This window comes from Mugil cephalus, chromosome 22 (genome assembly GCF_022458985.1).
Source record: "Mugil cephalus isolate CIBA_MC_2020 chromosome 22, CIBA_Mcephalus_1.1, whole genome shotgun sequence".
NCBI classification, from domain to species: Eukaryota; Metazoa; Chordata; class Actinopteri; order Mugiliformes; family Mugilidae; genus Mugil; species Mugil cephalus.
The window spans coordinates 12,393,022-12,411,873 of NC_061791.1; the positions used below are offsets into that span (position 1 = coordinate 12,393,022).

General features: G+C 46.0%; 2 protein-coding genes across 6 annotated transcripts; both read left to right on the top strand.

Moving 5' to 3' along the window:
* Positions 1–37: 37 nt before the first annotated feature.
* Positions 38–2,407, top strand: LOC124999848 (aldo-keto reductase family 1 member D1-like). The gene is made up of 9 exons (XM_047574994.1): positions 38–281; positions 427–594; positions 741–857; positions 966–1,043; positions 1,230–1,352; positions 1,579–1,688; positions 1,817–1,982; positions 2,069–2,151; positions 2,233–2,407. The coding sequence occupies exons 1-9, from the start codon at positions 189–191 to the stop codon at positions 2,273–2,275; spliced, it is 981 nt and encodes a 326-aa protein (XP_047430950.1). The 5' UTR covers positions 38–188; the 3' UTR covers positions 2,276–2,407.
* Positions 2,408–2,549: 142 nt separating this feature from the next.
* kdm5a (lysine (K)-specific demethylase 5A) lies at positions 2,550–18,206 on the top strand. Of its 5 annotated transcripts, none has more exons than XM_047574975.1 (28): positions 2,550–4,258; positions 4,895–4,972; positions 6,397–6,519; positions 6,651–6,821; positions 7,093–7,293; positions 7,608–7,686; positions 7,815–7,906; positions 8,023–8,190; positions 8,515–8,634; positions 8,753–8,911; positions 9,323–9,504; positions 9,608–9,770; positions 9,856–9,975; positions 10,066–10,260; positions 10,353–10,534; positions 10,706–10,830; positions 10,918–11,068; positions 11,250–11,370; positions 11,454–11,630; positions 11,882–12,060; positions 12,156–12,474; positions 12,616–13,176; positions 13,270–13,428; positions 13,813–13,941; positions 14,026–14,173; positions 14,263–14,483; positions 14,607–15,077; positions 17,304–18,206. In XM_047574975.1, exons 1-28 carry the CDS (start codon positions 4,112–4,114, stop codon positions 17,631–17,633), a joined length of 5,271 nt encoding a protein of 1,756 aa, XP_047430931.1. In that variant the 5' UTR covers positions 2,550–4,111; the 3' UTR covers positions 17,634–18,206. The 5 variants fall into 5 exon arrangements, with proteins under 5 accessions (XP_047430931.1, XP_047430935.1, XP_047430932.1 ...); XM_047574979.1 differs by having other exon boundaries at positions 13,837–13,941; XM_047574976.1 differs by having other exon boundaries at positions 11,253–11,370.
* Positions 18,207–18,852: the final 646 nt, after the last annotated feature.

An 18,852-nucleotide genomic window follows, 5' to 3' on the forward strand; every position in this document is an offset into this window, starting at 1 on the left:
CAAATAACTTATGAGTACGTTTTTTCCCCCCTCTCGCTGTTTGCAGGAGGCTCCTCTTTCCGTCTGGGAGGAGTCTTGACTGTGGTCAAAGAGCAACAAGATAAACCTTATCATTTATAAGTGTGCTTGCAGTGAACGCGAAATTCGAAGCACTGGAGGATTTTTGACAGCACTCATTTTGATCAGACATGGAGTTGACAGCAGAGAATCACTCTATTCCTCTGAGTGATGGAAACAGTATACCTTTGATAGGACTGGGAACTTATGGGGATCCCCGCACGGTAAGATTGAATACACTGTATATGTTAATACAGATCTAAATATGCTCAAGATTCCACTTCATGTTTATTAATGAGTTTTTTTTAGAGGTATTTTACTCATACTTTATTTATTTATTTATTTATTTATTTATTTATTTTTTGACAGACCCCTAAAGGCACTGCATATGAAGCAGTCAAAGTGGCCATTGAAAAGGGATACAGACACATTGATGGAGCCTTGGTTTATTTCAATGAACATGAAGTTGGGCAAGCGATAAGGGATAAAATTGCAGATGGAACTGTGAAGAGAGAGGACATTTTCTACTGCGGAAAGGTTTGCATGGTTGCTTGCACGCACGTCAACAAATCCTAGTTACTCTATGTTGACCATTGAACCTGTCCTCTGAACCACTGTCACGGCCACAAAGGGGGGGGCGAGGGCCGTTGTTGTGATTTATTTTATTTTTTTTTTTCTTGCAGCTGTGGAACACGTTCCATCCTCCTGAGTTGGTCCGACCCGCTTTGGAGAGAACCTTAAAGACATTACAGCTGGATTATGTCGACCTCTATATTGTAGAAATGCCCACAGCTTTTAAGGTAAACAAGCACTTCATTCATAACTGCAATTCTTATCTTTTTTTTTTATTATTATTTGTTTTGAATTCTTTGCACGAAATATTCCATATGCGCTATGACTTTCTGCAGCCGGGTGACACATTCTACCCCAAAGATGAGAACGGGAAGGACATTTATCATGAAACAGACCTGTGTGCAACATGGGAGGTGAGACTTGTTGACCTCTTCATTCAAGAAGAAGAATGTATTACTGCACTACAGCTAACTACACCTTGATGAAAGTGTGAAAATAAATGCTTTAATTCGCATGCACATTAGCTCCAGGGTTGATGTGCGGTAAAGTTCGGGACTCCAAAGGTCACGTATTGCTTTATTATGCTCTCTCACGGACAGGCTTTGGAAGCTTGCAAAGACGCGGGACTCGCGAAGTCTCTCGGAGTGTCCAACTTCAACAGGCGACAGTTGGAGCTGATCCTCAACAAACCTGGACTGAAACACAAGCCTGTCTCAAACCAGGTGCAGACACAATCCACCTCAGAAGTACAGAGCGCTAATCTCATTACAGCCGGAAAGACAACATGGCAAACAACAACGCAGATAACATCTTAAGACTGTAAAGATGCGCTTTGGAAAACCGGCTTAGCACAAACATGCATGCCAGTACATGACAAGGGAAAGTACAGTACTTTTCATAAACTGATGAAACATATTTGTGCTGTTTTTTTTTTTTTTTCTAACACAGGTTGAATGTCATCCTTATTTCACACAACCAAAGTTACTAGAATACTGCAAGCAGAAGGAGATCGTCATTGTCGGTTACAGCCCACTGGGGACATCTAGAGATGCATCCTGGTATGGATCGTCATATTCAGTTCATGTGGAGCTGGTTTAAGTTCTCATTTAACTCAAATGTGCAGACTTAAAACCTTTTACTGTACGTGGTGGCATGTGTCATAGTCAAACAATTGTCTCTCAAACAGGGTAAACCTAAAATGCCCCCCGTTGTTGGAAGATGAGCTGCTGGCGTCGATCGCCAGGAAGCACAAGAAGACCACAGCCCAGGTGTCGCTGAGGTTCAACGTGCAGAGGGGAATAGTGGTCATCCCGAAGAGCTTCAACCCCGTTCGTATAAGGGAAAACTTTGAGGTTTGTTGGTGCTGCGTGTGTGTACGTTACAGTCCAGTTTTTGAAAAAAAAAAATGAACGTTTTTATTGATTCACCAACACTCTAGATATTCGACTTCACTCTCTCCGAGGATGAGATGAAGGCGATTGAGGGGCTGAACAAGAATATTCGCTTCGTGGAGCTCCTCATGTGAGTACAAAGCACACCCTGTGGGATGTTTTCACTCTTCACTATGCAAATAATTTACATTTTTCTTTACTGACTCAACAGGTGGTCCGATCATCCCGAGTACCCTTTCCATGATGACTACTAGACTCCGTGGATATCAAGACTGCTTCAATTTAATCAGAGCAAGCTCGTTCATTTTTATTGATTTTACTGCATTTTATTGTACCGTACTTTTAAAAGGATTATTGATCAATAAAGTCTCTCTGCCTAAACTTGAGTTGTAAAAGCCTACTTTGTTTTCGTTCTGTGCAATTTCATCACAGGCCTCTGTGGGTGATTTAAAGACACGCGGAAAACTGAGCTCTCTACTTAGCTTTTCTAGAGACCATGTATATGAGAGATTCAGATTTCAGATTGAAGCTTTATTTGTCCCCAGGGGCCAATTAAGGACGCACAGACAAGGCAACAAGGAACAATTAAAGGTGTAAGTAACATAGGATAAACAAATTGGAGTAAATATATACATACAATAAATGAAAAAGAAACACATACCTAGAGAGGTTTTACACAAAAAAAGTATTTTCATATGAGAGAAATAAGTCAGCGTTGCTCAAAAGGAGTGCCCACATATTAGTCTTACCAGTAATTTATCTTAAATCTAGTACCACACATTAGTAGGCCCCTAATTCTTGCCTAAATAGATGCATACACCGACTATATGTCATCGTATTCAATTATTATTATTGAAACAACAAATATAGCCTCATTTACAACAGTAACAACTTTCTGTTTCTCGCACAAACTACCGGAATAAGCCACTGACATGTAAATATCGCTACTTTCGTACAAGCTGCTAATTTGGAAGTAGAAAGACATTTCCGAGTGGCCCTGAATGCATCATAATAACAGCTCTCCCCACCTTGCTAGTGGTAGCTAGCACGTTAGCTAATGCGGCTACCGCACCTACAGACGACGTTAAATTAGACTGAAAGTCTTCTCTGGTAAAACAAAATCAATAGGCTGTTAAATGTGTCCCATGTGACTGCGTTATCTCGTTTAAACCACGGCGGACGGTCGTGCTCAGTCGACTTTATCTCCTAACGCCAATGCTAGCTGCGCAACGGGCCGCGGTAGCTGATTAGCTGTCTGCTGGTTTCCCCTTTGCAAAGAGGACTTCAATGAATGGGGCTTGATTTACGGATTGAAGACATCAGTCAACAAAGTACGCTCGCTGCTAGCCTCCCCCCTTGTTGTGGTCCAGGCTGACTGCGGTCCAGCAGTGGGTAAACGTCGTTTATTTGAGGCGCTGAGTATTATGTTACCCGACGAACAATGCGAGCAGCCGCAGGACTCAGCTGGCCGTAGATAACTTTAATAAAAATGCGTCCTCACCGAGGAATCATGCACTGCCGAGGTACAGAGACGTAGCAACAGCTATGTTAGCTTGCGTAACGTAAAATCGCAGCCAGCGCTGTAAAGCTGGAGTGTTTTGTTGCGTGTTTGCAAACTTCCTCTCAAGCCCCGCGATCGTCTTTGTGCCAAGTCTTGGATTGATTTTTTTTTTTAATTTCTTTTTGGGTAAAGCTGTTGTTCAAGTGAAGGAATGGTGGGATCTCGGACTGACCCTGCCCTCCGTCCCGGGTAGGGGAGTAGTGGTGGAGAGAGACTCCCCGGCCTGGCTTGGACCGCTGTTTACGGATGATGAGGATGATGATGGAGGTGGGGGGAAACATTCACCAGCAGCTGCAGATCGCTTGTTTGGATTTTTACATTCACTTTCTGACCACGTTATGATCCGCCTGTCACTGGAGTGATTTGTTATTTCGACTTGGAAGCATCATGATGGACAAGGAGGAAGTCCCCCCCAGAAGACAATTATTGAAGATAATCATGGACTGTTGAGCTGTGCATTTTTTTGTTGTTGTTGTTTTAAATCATCAGACATTACATTTAAAGACTGTTTCACGGGATCCTGTCCGACATGTCTGCGTTTGCCGAGTTCGTCCCTCCCCCTGAATGCCCGGTGTTTGAGCCGAGTTGGGAGGATTTCTCGGATCCTTTAGGATTTATCAACAAGATCCGACCGATTGCAGAGAAAACGGGCATCTGCAAGATCCGGCCCCCCGAGGTAAACACACATTTTGAACATGTCTTTCATGGACGCAGGTCTGCTTCACTTTAGGCCTAATTTTTTTTTTAACTAGTGTCCATTACTCCACAGTAATAGAGGTCAAATGAGGCTTAATTTATTTGCACCCAGCTGCACAAATTTTACACTTGTGTGACACTGGTTAGGTTTAGCTCTTCAGAAAAGTTTGAAAAAAGGGGAAAATACATTCACCGGTTGAGGTTCTCGTGGCTTTGTTTTGGTTTTCCTGGTGGCTAGCTAAGTTACACGAATGGTTGCACTAGGTTAGCTGCTAAGATGCCACATTGGGCCACATGCATGCAGGCCTGTAGTTCCTGTCAGATCCTTATTTAACCTGGATTTATATGTTATATATAGAACTGCAAATAGTTGCATTTATCCAGGATTTTGAACTGAGTGTGTGGCTAGCAAAAAATAGTTTTAAGAATATTTTTTTACTGTACTAAAAGCTCAGCTGCACTTTTAAACCATTTGTATAGCTTTTGTTCAAGAGTAGGAGAGAAACACTGATAAAGAAAAATGTAAAAAATTAAAAAACGTCAGAGTTGATGCAGACGTTTCCTCATTGCCGAAGTTGGTCTTGGAAGACCTGATGTTGGTGTTGTTGTCTTTCAGGATTGGCAGCCTCCATTTGCCTGCGATGTACGCAACTTCCGCTTCACTCCCAGAGTACAAAGACTTAATGAACTTGAGGTGAGTTTGCCAAAGAGACGGTAATGCTGCGGTAAACCTGTCTGTTAGACTTTGTTTTATGAGGAACACGGGAGAAAAGAGCACACGCTTTTATATGTCTCCTTTAAATGGTGTTCATGTAATTAACTCTTTCGTGCTGATCATTATCATGCTTTTCTTTTTTACTGTTTTTTTTTTTTTCCTGGTTAACATGCTCGTATATGTTCCTGGAACTCGCACACCACTCACATAAAATAACAAAACGACAACCAATATTTACGTGAGCACATGCACGATCAGCCACAACATTAAAACCATTGGCAGAAAAAGTGGCGTAAGTAACTAAGTAACACTGACCATGTTGTGACAACACAATATTTGGCTGGGAAACGTTTGGACCTGGCATTCATTTTACTGAGACACGTACCACCCTTCTAGACCAGCGAGGCACCCCCACCCCAGCCTCACACAGGCACACACACAAAACCGGTTTAGGAACCACTCATAAAACATGAAAAACAGCTCAAGGTGTTGACCTGGCCGAGATCCCAAACTGATCAGATATCTGTGAGATGCACTGGAACAAACCTGATGCACAGAGGCCCCTCCCCTCAGCCCATAGGACCCAAAGACCCCCACTAACATCATTCTGTAGCAAAACACCACGAGAGTCACAACAGGTTTGGAGGCAGAAGGGAGAGCTACACAGTATTAAGCAGGTGGTTTTAATGTTGTGGCTGAATGGTGTGTATTCATCCATGCCTCTGTTGACCCTTTTGAAGTGGACAGCATGATAGGCCACTAGTTCCTTCTCTTAAACACACAACATAGAGTGTCCATAGGCTCTTGTGATGGGTCGGTCCTCTCCTGTAACTCTCAGATTTGCACAATATCTGTTAAAACAAATGAATGTAATAAATAATTATAGAACATTTTTATATACAAGGCTTCTGTCCCAACTGTTGTCCACTCTGAGACCCTTGACATTTTATTTTTTGCCTCTTCTTTCCCACACTAAATATTATCTTCATGAAGGTTATGGTATTCAGCATTTCAACTATGTTTTCATTTTGTAGGTTTCTAGGACTATTGATTTGGATTGTTGACATGTACCAACACACGTTTCTATTAAATTCACAATCTCATTGTTAGTAGCCGATGACCTAGGGTCAATGACAGAAATGCATTTGAATTACCCCCTTTCTTCTTTCTGATGATGTTCCAACTTTAAGTGAGCTGGAAAAAAAATGTGCTCATCACCGCTCGGCGTGCGTAGATTCTGTTTCTAGCAGATCAGCTCCAATACAGGACCAGAAAAGTGTGTTTGTGTATCAAACTTGCACTCATTGAACCGTAACCTGACTTGAGGCGTCTGGCATGCGTAACAACAGAACACTGGACTCTTGTATTTATAATCTCTCCCCCCCTCCCTCCTGCTCGTCCAGGCCCTCACTCGGGTTAAACTCAACTTTCTGGATCAGATCGCAAAGTTCTGGGAGCTGCAGGGATCCAAGATTCGCTTCCCTCATGTGGAGAGAAAGATATTGGACCTCTATCAGCTCAGCAAGGTAAAAAACAGACCGACCAGAAGATTAATTTTTCCTTTTTTTAGAAAGAACAAATAGAGTATTTATCAGGGGTTTTTCCCGTCCACTCAGCTGGCAAAAATGCTAACTGTGTACTCATGCGTGTGTTTCAGATTGTGTCGTCGGAGGGCGGCTTTGAGACGGTGTGTAAAGAGAAGAGATGGTCCAACGTGGCCAGCCGGATGGGCTTCCCTCCCGGCAAAGGCACCGGTTCGCTTCTGCGCTCCCACTATGAGAGAATCCTTTATCCGTACGAGCTCTTCCAGTCTGGAGCCACGCTAACCGTGAGTGGTGCTGACTGCAGATTATCTGGGCTTCGTGTTGTCGATCAAAAGTAGCTCTGTTTTTTTTCTAGTTTTCTCTAAACAAGAGTTTGTTTTTTGAGGTTGTCTGACAAAAAGGCTCATAATATGTTAACTCAGTCTTTCAGAGTGTTTCAGAAATGCATCCAGTTTGTAGCTTTGTAAATGATTCTAACTGAAATCGCACAGCAACTCTCAAAATGTATAAGAAGTAGATATCTACAGCAACTTATCACATTTGTCCCTCTTACAGGGCCTCCAGCGGCTGTATGATGAGGGAAATGATGGGGATGACGTAGACGAGGGAGTGGGCGAGGAAGCGATGGAAGAAGAGGAGCAAGACGAGGAGGAGGAAGAGGAGGAGAAGGATAAGGAGAAAGAGGGGGAGGGCGATCCAACGCAAAACAAGGAGCGGCTTCCGCCTGAGAGACGCTCCAGGCGCCTAAAGTCAGAGGTAAAAAGCTGTGGAACTTGAGGAAGTTTTGGTGCAAATATTCTTCTGTTCCTGTTAGTCACGCCTCAGTAGTGTAGGAAGCTACCGTTTGTCTGTAATAATGCGTTTCATGTACCTTAATCTTGATGATATCGTTGCCACTTGGTCCCAAGCAGAGGAAGAGTTTTGATCTTGTAACATTGACACCTTTGGTCTTGGCGTCCCTCTCCCAGATTCCCAGCTGTGGTAACCGTGCTCTCCAGAGGCCATGTGAACATTTGGCCTTTTAGCTGCTTCTCTCTGTCTCACTGTTATCTGTTGTTGTGTTTCTCTAGAGGGAAAACAAGGAGCCGAAGGGGCACAAACTGTTTGGAACAAGTCCCAAAATGGTTGGCTTGGAGATTGTGGCGGCTGGTAAGCGTGCTTTATTTATTTATTTATTTATTTATTTATTTTTGGTGTGACTTGTTTGACTCGCATGGCAGACAGAAGACCACAGGTCTTAGTTGTATTTTAAATCTCACTTTCCCGCTGTGACTTAGATGACGGGTTCAACAAGAAGCAGCGACACCTCAAAGCTCAGGCTTTTGCGATCAAAATGAGACCACGCAAGGAGACGCTGGAGGTCAACTTTGTGAGTGTCACTCAATTGTGTTTGGCATCTGCAGCAGTGTCGAGTGTTAAGTGCTACGTGGATGACTCAGTTCCCGGCTAAAGGCTTGACAATCTTTTGTTTTTTCCGTGCCACTGATCCCCCAGATCGACCTCTACCTCTGTCTGGTATGCGGACGGGGCGACGAGGAGGACCGGCTCCTGCTGTGCGACGGCTGTGACGACAGCTACCACACGTTCTGCCTCATCCCACCCCTGCAGGATGTGCCCAAGGGAGACTGGCGGTGTCCCAAGTGTGTTGCCGAGGTAACGCTTGAAAGCCGGCCCGTGGACCGCACATATTTGTTTTTGAAGAGTGGTTTCTGGTGCAGGTGCACATGCGTGTTTTTCTGAGAAGTTTTATTTTAGTTGCACTACTAAAACAGGACGTGACATCATGATTGACAGTTGAACATATATGATTGAATTGGAGACGTGTTGTCCATATTTATATACAGTCTGTGCGCTGATCCAACAGACTTCAAAGAACATTAAACATTCATAGGTGCCACACGAATCACACTGTGGTCTTGTTATGTGAAGCATTACACTGACGCAAACGATGTAGCAACTTTTTATTTGTCTCCACAGGAGTGCAGTAAGCCCAGGGAGGCGTTTGGCTTCGAGCAGGCCGTGAGGGAGTACACGCTGCAGAGCTTCGGAGAAATGGCCGACCACTTCAAGTCGGACTACTTCAACATGCCCGTTCACGTACGTAAAATCCCAACGTACGTCCCAATCACCGCGTTAAAGGCCAAACGTGTTGCTCACAGGCCTTCCAGTGATACAGTGAAGCAGGAGATTACACTCGGCCCCCTTGTGCCAACAGATGGTCCCCACGGAGCTGGTGGAGAAGGAGTTTTGGCGTCTCGTCAGCAGCATCGAGGAGGATGTCATCGTGGAGTACGGAGCCGACATCAGCTCTAAGGACGTGGGCAGCGGGTTTCCTGTCAGGGACGGCAAGAGGAGGCTGCTGGGAGATGAGGAGGTGAGATCCTGATCGATCTTGGGCTTTAGATGAACAAAATTGTGACTTTGAGGCCTAAATACATTATAAATAAATGTAATGTTAACAAGAATTAATGTTTTTGATTATGTGCCATGTGAGTTGATGGCTTGTTTTCGAGTTGAGGATTTGGTCAGATGAGAGCATGTTGACCATCTACATGTACATTTCCATACCTTTCAAGTGTTAACTTGACTCTTAATCAGAAAATGATGATCACAGAATTTTCTTTTCTTTGACAACCTTCATTTCCTCCCCTTCATCCTCTCTCGGAGGTTTATATGGAGGAGATAGACTTACTTTAATCCAGATCTCTATCAGATCTCCGTCTTTTTAATCAAGTGAAAACATGACATTTGAGTATAAAAGCCCTTTTTTCTCTTCTGCTCTTAGGAGTACGCCAACTCAGGCTGGAACCTGAACAACATGCCGGTGCTGGAGCAGTCGGTGCTCACCCACATCAACGTGGACATCTCGGGCATGAAGGTACCCTGGCTCTACGTGGGCATGTGTTTCTCCTCGTTCTGCTGGCACATCGAGGACCACTGGAGTTACTCCATCAATTTTCTGCACTGGTGAGATCGTGTAATAGCGTAATAACTAATGCGCGTGACAGTGAGCCGCATCGTGCATTTTATATTAATAATACGTATGATTTCCTGTTCCTCTGTTCCCCAGGGGTGAACCCAAGACTTGGTACGGCGTGCCTGCCTCTGCTGCTGAGAAGCTCGAGGCTGTAATGAAGAAGCTGGCTCCAGAGCTGTTTGACTCCCAACCTGACCTGCTCCATCAGCTGGTCACCATCATGAATCCCAACATCCTCATGGAGCACGGTGTCCCTGTATGTAACCTGGGCCAGAACATTTGATCCGGTCGCTCACGTGGTCTCCGTTATTTATTAGTCTCGTGTGTTATTCTCCCCTCAGGTGTACAGGACCAATCAGTGTGCTGGAGAGTTTGTGGTGACCTTTCCCAGGGCCTACCACAGTGGCTTCAACCAGGGCTACAACTTTGCAGAAGCTGTTAACTTCTGCACTGCTGACTGGGTGAGGGGAAGAACAAACCCCTCTGTCATTCAATACATAGAACGGATCTTTGTTATGCTATATATGTATTGTAATGTTTTTTCCTCGCAGTTACCAATGGGGCGTCAGTGTGTTGCCCATTACCGGCGGCTCCACCGCTACTGCGTCTTCTCCCACGAGGAGCTGCTGTGCAAGATGGCCGCTGATCCGGAAAGCCTTGACGTGGAACTGGCTGCTGCCGTCTTCAAAGAAATGGGAGAGATGACAGAGGAGGAGACGAAACTCAGACAAGCTATACAAGAGATGGTGCGTCGGCTGACTTTGTATTGGAACCACAAAAAGACTTTTCTTGGTTTAGGAACGGGATCTGAACTTCTCTGTAACTTCTTCGCCTGCAGGGGGTGCTGTCCTCAGAACAGGAGGTCTTTGAGCTTCTTCCAGATGACGAGCGCCAGTGCTACAAGTGTAAGACAACGTGTTTCCTGTCTGCACTGACCTGTTCCTGCAGCCCTGATCGGTTGGTTTGTCTGCACCACGCAACGGATCTTTGTGACTGTCCACTGGGCGACAAGTGTCTTCGGTGAGAGATTTTCTTCTGGGACTTTACAAACAGTGTCCATCAACAACAATATCCGCAGCATGTGGTTTGGAAATCTGTTTCTGTAATTTGTCATGGCTCAAATGTGAAGCGCCTTTCAGATTTTTACTGCTCTAATGTTCTAAATTAGATATATGCATGATATATCTGCAGGTATCGTTACGATCTGGAGGAGTTTCCCTCCATGCTGTATGGCGTGAAGACTCGGGCACAGTCCTATGACACCTGGGCAAAAAGAGTCACAGAAGCCTTGGCTGCAGACCAGAAAAGCAAAAAAGGTCTCAAATACAACTACAAAATACTTAAAACGTTCTTAATGGTGACTACTCGAGACTAATTTCTTCTCTTTTCTTGACTATCCACAGATCTAATTGAGCTCAAGGTCTTGGCGGAGGATGCAGAGGATAGAAAGTATCCTGAGAACGCTTTGTTCCGTCGCCTGAGGGAAATGGTCAAAGAGGCAGAGACGTGCTCTTCTGTAGCGCAGCTGCTGCTCAGCCGCAAGCAGCGACACAGGTCAGCACGGACTCACGCAACCCCCTTGATTCAATCCCGCAGAAAAGCAATATGCGCATTAATCCCTCACCAGTTGGGGACCTGTCGCCCGTAACCAGCGAGTATTTTGTTTGTGGAAATCAATGTAACTGTTAATCAAGGGAAACTAAATCGTATTTTCTTTGTCCGCGTGTGTCTCCAGCAGCCGCCTGCGGTCGGAGAGCAGTCGCAACCGCACCAAACTGACGGTGGATGAGCTCAAAGCCTTCGTGGATCAGCTCTACAGGCTCCCCTGCATCATCAGCCAGGCGCGACAAGTCAAGGTCGGTCCCGTCTTTTCTCAGTCAGACTATCGCGTCCTCTTTTTGTTGAGCTGCTTCTGAAACATTTCCTCGCGCGTGTTCAGGAGTTGCTGGAGAACGTGGAGGATTTCCACGAGCGGGCCCAGGTGGCGCTGTCGGACGAGATGCCCGATTCCTCCAAGCTGCAGGCGCTTTTGGACCTGGGCAGCGGCCTGGACATAGAGCTGCCTGAGCTGCCTAGACTCAAGCAGGAGCTCCAGCAGGCCCGCTGGCTCGATGAGGTGAGCTTTGCTGTTATTAGATGCGCAACATGGTTCTAACGAAGCCTTGTCATTCTAGCTCTGTTAACAACACCCATGAAAATGATGATGAAAATAACTGACTGGTAACAGGATAAGATGTTTCTAAATACTTATGAAATGGTGTAAAGGGTTGAGCCAGTTAATATATCCAAAAAGATTGGACCTAAGAACAGCTGCTATTATTCCTGATAAGAGGTATTACTTAATTTGAGGGTCTCATTAAACCCCAGGTTCGTGTCACTCTTGCCGAGCCGAACCGTGTCACTCTGGAGCTGATGAAGAGGCTGATAGACTCCGGGGTGGGTCTGGCTCCCCATCACGCTGTTGAGAAGGCCATGGCTGAACTGCAGGAGATCCTCACTGTCTCAGAGAGATGGGAGGATAAGGCTCGTGCCTGCCTGCAGGCCAGGTAGGGTTTGAATTGCGCATTTAAGGAGTAATTGAACACAAACCACAATATAATGCACCTAAATGTGACATATCACTGTTCTGTTCTAAACTCAGGCCTCGACACAGCATGGTGACGTTGGAGAGCATTGTTCTCGAAGCCAGGAACATCCCGGCGTACCTGCCTAACATTCTGGCCCTCCGAGAGGCCCTACAGAAGGCCAAGGAGTGGACCTCCAAGGTGGAGGCCATCCAGAGCGGCAGCAGCTACGCTTACCTGGAGCAGCTGGAGAGCCTGCTGGCCAGGGGTCGCTCCATACCCGTCCGGCTAGATCCGCTGAATCAGGTGGAGTCTCAGGTGGCTTCGGCTCGAGCCTGGAGGGAGAGGACTGCTCGCACTTTTCTCAAGAAGAACTCCACGTACACGCTGCTCCAGGTGGGCCACCGTGAAGACGTTTGGTTTGTCGTTTACCCATGAGATCTTGAGAAAATCTCTCGTCTTGAGTTTCTGGGTAATAGATTTCATCTGTAACATCAAGGTTGAGTGTTGACAATAAAAACTTTTTGCATCTCTTAGGTCCTCAGCCCCCGTGTCGACATTGGCGTATACGGCAACAGTAAGAGCAAGAGAAAGCGCGTCAAAGAGCTGATGGAGAAGGAGAGAGGCGGATTCGACCCCGACACCCTGAGCGACCTGGAGGAGAGCCTCGAGGAGGTGCGGGACCCCTCCACTGTCGTAGCAGCTTTCAAAGCCAAAGAGCAGAAAGAAGTGGAGGCCATCCACTCGCTCCGTGCTGCCAACTTAGCCAAGATGGCCATGGCCGACCGCATCGAGGAGGTCAAGTTCTGCCTGTGCCGAAAGACTGCCAGCGGCTTCATGCTGCAGTGTGAGCTCTGCAAGGACTGGTTCCACGGAGCTTGTGTTCCCCTCCCTAAGACGGGATCTCAAAAGAAAATGGGTGTCGGTTGGCAGAGCAATAGCAAAGACTCCAAGTTCTTGTGTCCGCTGTGCCAGCGGTCGAGGAGGCCGAGACTAGAGACCATTCTGTCGTTGCTGGTTTCGCTGCAGAAGCTTCCGGTGCGGCTGCCAGAAGGAGAAGCCCTCCAGTGTTTGACAGAGAGGGCAATGAGCTGGCAGGTTTGTTTGAGTAAAGCTTCTCACCTGACACCCATGGCTTTTTTTTCTTTTGGTTTCCACCCGCCTTTACGCCGGTCTAAACTGTCCCAACAGGACCGAGCACGTCAAGCCCTAGCAACGGAGGAGTTGTCCTCAGCCCTGGCTAAGCTGTCTGTGCTGAGCCAGCGCATGGTGGAGCAGGCTGCTAGGGAGAAAACAGAGAAGATCATCAACGCTGAGCTGCAGAAAGCAGCTGCTAACCCTGACTTACAGGTACCTAGTCATTGTACATTGTTGTAATTCCTGTTTTACAACAGTAGAACATAAGTTAGAGGGTTAGAAACGGTTTCTGTGGTGTGTGGGTCTGGATGTAAATATAGAATGCACCAACAGAGGGCAGTAATACCTCAATATGAACTTACCACAATTGACTGTCTAAAAGTTGATGAATTACAGGAAATGACAGAAAATTCTTGGTGGCTATTTAATCTTTTTATTTTTATTGGGCATCATTTTAAAATAAAACTGCACAAGGGCTATTTTTCTGCTGAAAATATATCATGTAAGTCACAGTTGAAATCTGAGACAACATTAGAGACATTTTAAGCATATACGTGTATGTGCATGTTTGTGTGTTTGTGTGTGTGTGTTCACCAGGGCCACATCCAAACTTTTCAGCAGTCTGGTTTCAGCAGAGCCACGTCGCCGCGGCCGTCCGTGGACTACGACGACGAGGAGACGGACTCCGACGAGGACATCAGGGAGACTTACGGCTACGACATGAAGGTATGCGAGCTTCAAACCCCCCTGTGTGTTTTTATTTTTTCTTGTCATTTCGATCCTGATCCCGTCGCGTCTGCTTGGTCCCAGGACCCGGGTGAGGTGAAGCCCTACCTCTTCTGCGACGAGGAGATTCCTGTAAAGTCAGAAGAGGTGGTCAGCCACATGTGGCCGGCCGCCACGCCTTCCTTTTGCGCCGAACACGCCTACTCCTCCGCCTCAAAGTCCTGCGTGCAAAGTGAGATTCACTTCCTTGCCATTGCTGTTTATCCAATTCCTCATTTCCTCTGAAAGACACCTCTCACACTCTAAATATTTACATTCCAGACCTGGGAACACCCAGAAAGCAGCCCCGGAAGACCCCTCTGGTACCCCGGAGCCTGGAGCCGCCGGTGCTGGAGCTGTCCCCTCAGGCTAAGGCCCAGCTGGAGGAGCTGATGATGCTGGGAGACCTGCTGGAGGTGTCCCTGGATGAGACCCAGCACATCTGGAGGATCCTGCAGGCCACGCACCCTCCCTCTGAGGAGAGATTCCTGCAGGTCATGGAGGTACGGAGGTCATCCATTATGCAACCTTGTTTCACAGCTGGACACTATTGCAAATGCTCAACAGTAACGGAATAAGAAATGGAAATGAGCAGTGTAATTTAAGCTTTTCCTACTTTTCTACAGCCCGACGACTCTTTGATGGAGAAGCCTCTGAAGATCAAACTCAAAGATTCAGAGAAGAAAAGGAAGAGGAAGCTGGAACGGGCGGAGCACCACCACATACTAATGGCCGCCGCGGCCGCAGGCGGGGTCTCGGCGATCGGAGAAATCAGACCCCCCAAGACCAAAGAGCTGAAAAGAGTAGGCCTCGAGCTCGGCCTGGGCAAACCCAAGAAGAAGAAGCTCAAGCTCAACCTGGACAAGAACCGCGAGATGAAACAGCTGGCCAAGCGGTTAGCCAAGGAGGAGAAGGAGAGGAAGAGGAAGGAGAAGGCGGCGGCGAAGGCCGAGGCCATCAGGGAGGGACTGGAGAAGAGGAAGGAGAAGAAGATCCTCGACATTCCCTCCAAGTACGACTGGTCGGGGGCCGAGGACTCGAATGACGAGAACGCAGTGTGCGCCGCCAAGAACTGTCAGAGACCCTGCAAAGACAAGGTGAGGACACACGGCACATGATGTGGTGTTACATGCATTTTCCTCAGCACCTCGGATCCAGGCGTGTTTTGCGGTAGAAGAAGAACAAGCAGTGAACGATAGATGATTGATGGACGCAGCTATAGATTACCAATTAACAGGGGTCGGAGGTGACCATGTGACTATGCACCTTTCTATAGTTGTGTTTTAAATATTTTGGAAGCAGTGCATTTGCGGGCAATACAGACACGTGATCATTATGGGCATATGTTGACCGTTTTCTAATTCCCAATTACACACAATGTGAATCACTGACCTTTAAAATCCCTTCTGAAATTTTAGAAATTGTAAAAACTTGCATTGACGGAATATAGTGAACTTTTACTTGTTGTTATTCACATAATTACTCCTGATGTGAGTTTTTACAATATAAATATATGGTAAGCGGAGATGGATATGGGCTCGGCGGATCTGTAACCAAGGATATATGATGTAGTTCTAATAAGAGCTCTTGTATCTTATAACACATTTGCAACAATCGCTTTTTTGATTCACTTTATTTATAACTATTCCAACACTGCTTGACGTGTAGCATGTCAAGACTCAACAAATGCTTCCATTCTGCTTTGTAACATTTCAATACGTCCAGATGAGCCTAAGAAAATAAGGCATGATGTCATGTGATGTTTGCACCTCGTTACTCCTCATCACTTACATCAGTGCTGCAAACGAAACGTCTCCCGGTCAACGACACGGGGTTTGTCTCTCTGCTTAGAGCAGAGTTAATAACGAACATTTCACAAAATGAATGTCGTGCAGCTTTATTGAATATCAACAGCTGATAACAGCACTGGAACACCTTGAGGAGAGTTACACATAACGTATTAACAGGGGACGCCGACGTGGTCCTGTTCGGAAACAGCAGCGCAGACTCGAGTTAACCAGTGGCCAGCCTCCGTCCCCTCTGTGTCCTACCCGGCGGCCAATCAGAGCGGAGGACCCTGTTAGGTCCGCAGCTCCTCAGGTGGAGTGGAGGTGATGAAATTCTGAAGGTGCCGCTCCAAACCAGACCAGCAGCACCTGCATTTTTGGGATGATTAACAGCTTTCTGGGTTTGGGATTTTGAAATTTCGCCAGCCTGTTCCTTCTTACAATTTCATTTGGGTTGTGTTCGTGTTACATATTTGTGCGAGCCCAAAGCCATACAAGTCATCTGCAATGTGGATACAAAAGTAATCCACAGGTGTGACATCTGTGTCTGTGTTGTAGCTCCTTGGCAAACTGGTCCAGTCCTGTTGAACTGGATCACACCGACATCCACTATGTGTGTGCACCTTAACATGGGGACATGATACAAATTGTGGAAAGTAATGAAATGAGAAGTTTTTGAATCATCAAAAACACACAAGTTATTAAGTACAGTAGAGGTATTAGCTTGTTTTAACAGTCCACTTGTGATTGGATCACTTTGGCCTTGTTATAGTACCAGGTCTGAACAGGGTACAGAGCGACCAAAAATGTATATCACGTTTTTTTTTTTTTTCTTCTTTTTTTTTTTTTTTTTTTTTTTTTTTTTGCTTTTTCATAATCATGTGTTCACAATGACTTCTGAAATGAAACAAAATGTTATCAAGATGAAATGAAGACACAGGGACAATTCCGGTTTGATTTATTTTGACATGTCAATAGCAGTGCGACCAGCTACCGTAATAACTGTAGTTGTAGTCTGTGTGCAACAATTTTTTTTCTTTTTCATAAAAAGCTAAAAACAGGGACATTTTCTTTAAAAAAAAAAAAACAAAAAAAAAAACTACCGACACGGCACCTATTTTTGGCACGTCTTCACGGTCTCCTCATTCTGCCGTTTCGCTTTTCAGACGTTTCCATCTTCACCACGCCATGCGTGTCTACAAGCGCTACATTGAAAATGTTCCGGTCTGAAACAGTGTCTTGTGGCGCAGCGTTCCTTACGCTGTTTAATCAAATATACCGGTATATTAAAAATTAAACATAAAATGAAAACATATACCGATGTTCGGTCCTGCCCAGCTCTACCTTAGTGTTTAATGAAGTTCGCTGTGCTTTTCTTGATTTTATGAACCTATGCTGCTGAGATCCCATCCAGTCTCTGTTCGTGTGGGTAGTTCTGTTTCTTCCCAGTTCTGCTGTAAAGTAGCTATATTGCTGACCTGCAGTTGTTCATCTTGTTGATCTCCTTAACGCTCACATACCTCGATTGGTTTCCAGGTGGACTGGGTGCAGTGCGACGGCGGCTGCGACGAGTGGTTCCACCAGGTCTGCGTTGGCGTCTCGTGCGAAATGGCGGAGAACGAAGACTACATCTGCGTGGACTGCTCCATGAAGGCTTCCGGCGGCGGCGGAGGGATCGCCGTGGAGGAGGAGGTGGCGGAGGAGAGCGTCGTGGTGCTGACGACGTCCATGTGCGGCGGCGGCGTTGGCGGCGTTGGCGTGCAGAGCATACCCTCGTCGTCCGTCATCGCCTCGTGGTCCACCGCTCCACATTTAAACCCAGTAGTTTCGAATCAGCAGCAGCAAGAGACTCAGCAGGGCAGTTAGCGCTTAGCAAATACAACCAAGGACTGAACATTTTACACAAAACCCAGGTTAGTGTTTCAACCTCAGAGAGGTTGTGCTTGTCAGAAGATCTGAGCGTTTCTCTAACTGTCCGGATCGTAAAGCACAACAACAACAACAACAACAACAAAAAAACATCCTCCGTGTGGCTTCAGCAATGAAGCGTCCTCTCTCCGAAGATGTGTTCACAGTTTTAGCTCTAGAAACATCCACCAGCTACTTCCTGGTCCTCCCTATGAACAATAACGGGACGCTGGTACACTTAACTTGCCGTCAGACAAAGACTTTCTCCAGCTGTTGTATTCAATGCGAGCAGACAAGTAAATAAACATGTTCCCAGTCCCAGAACATCGTGAACCGCTCTCCTCTGCCCTCTGCCAGGCCCTCCAGACAGTAACATCTCAATATGTAGGTCTCAAGACTAGGAAAAAACAAACGGTTGTAATGTAGTGGAATTATTTATAATGTACATAGCTTTTAAGCAATTAAACAAATGGATTGTGGCTTTTTGTTTCGTTTCTCACCTTTAATAAACTATTCCTAGTCAAATGAGAATTGTTTTTTTTGTTTTTATTGAACTTTATTTCGTCCTGATGGTGGAACCGGGGCGGGGAACGACGGAGGCCGTTTTTAAAAGGATGTTTAAAATCCATACGATGGACCATTTGCAGCGTTCGTGTTTGACTCAGCAGCAGCCGTGTTATTGAGAGGTTGATTGATTTTCGAAGTTGTAAGTTAAGCTTCCTGTGTTACTCATTAGCTCCATTAGAGGAGCCATGTTTTCGCAGTTCGGATCATATGTTTTGTTTTTCCAGTTTACAATATCAGGAATCTCCCTGCTTCGTACAAAAAATCTACTCTGAGATCCTCTCGATTGCACGATGCCTCAGAGCAGACGAGCCTTCTTTGGTTATTCACTGGAATTCTTCGATGCAGAAACGGAGAGGATCGTGGATGGGGGGAGGTCAGGGGGTTTTGCTGCCGTCCACTCCTCTGTCCACTCTCTTCTCTCCTCGGCCGAGTTGAATCCGGTGCGAACTGACCTCGGCTGCTTTCTCTTCCCGTCATAGTGACTCACCTGGAGAGAAACTGGGAAGCACGCAGTCACAAGGGGCTGCACAGGATCAGCAAACTAAACTAGATGATAAATCACAAATTACATAATTTGTAATATATTTTTTTTTTGCTTCTTCGCCGCCTG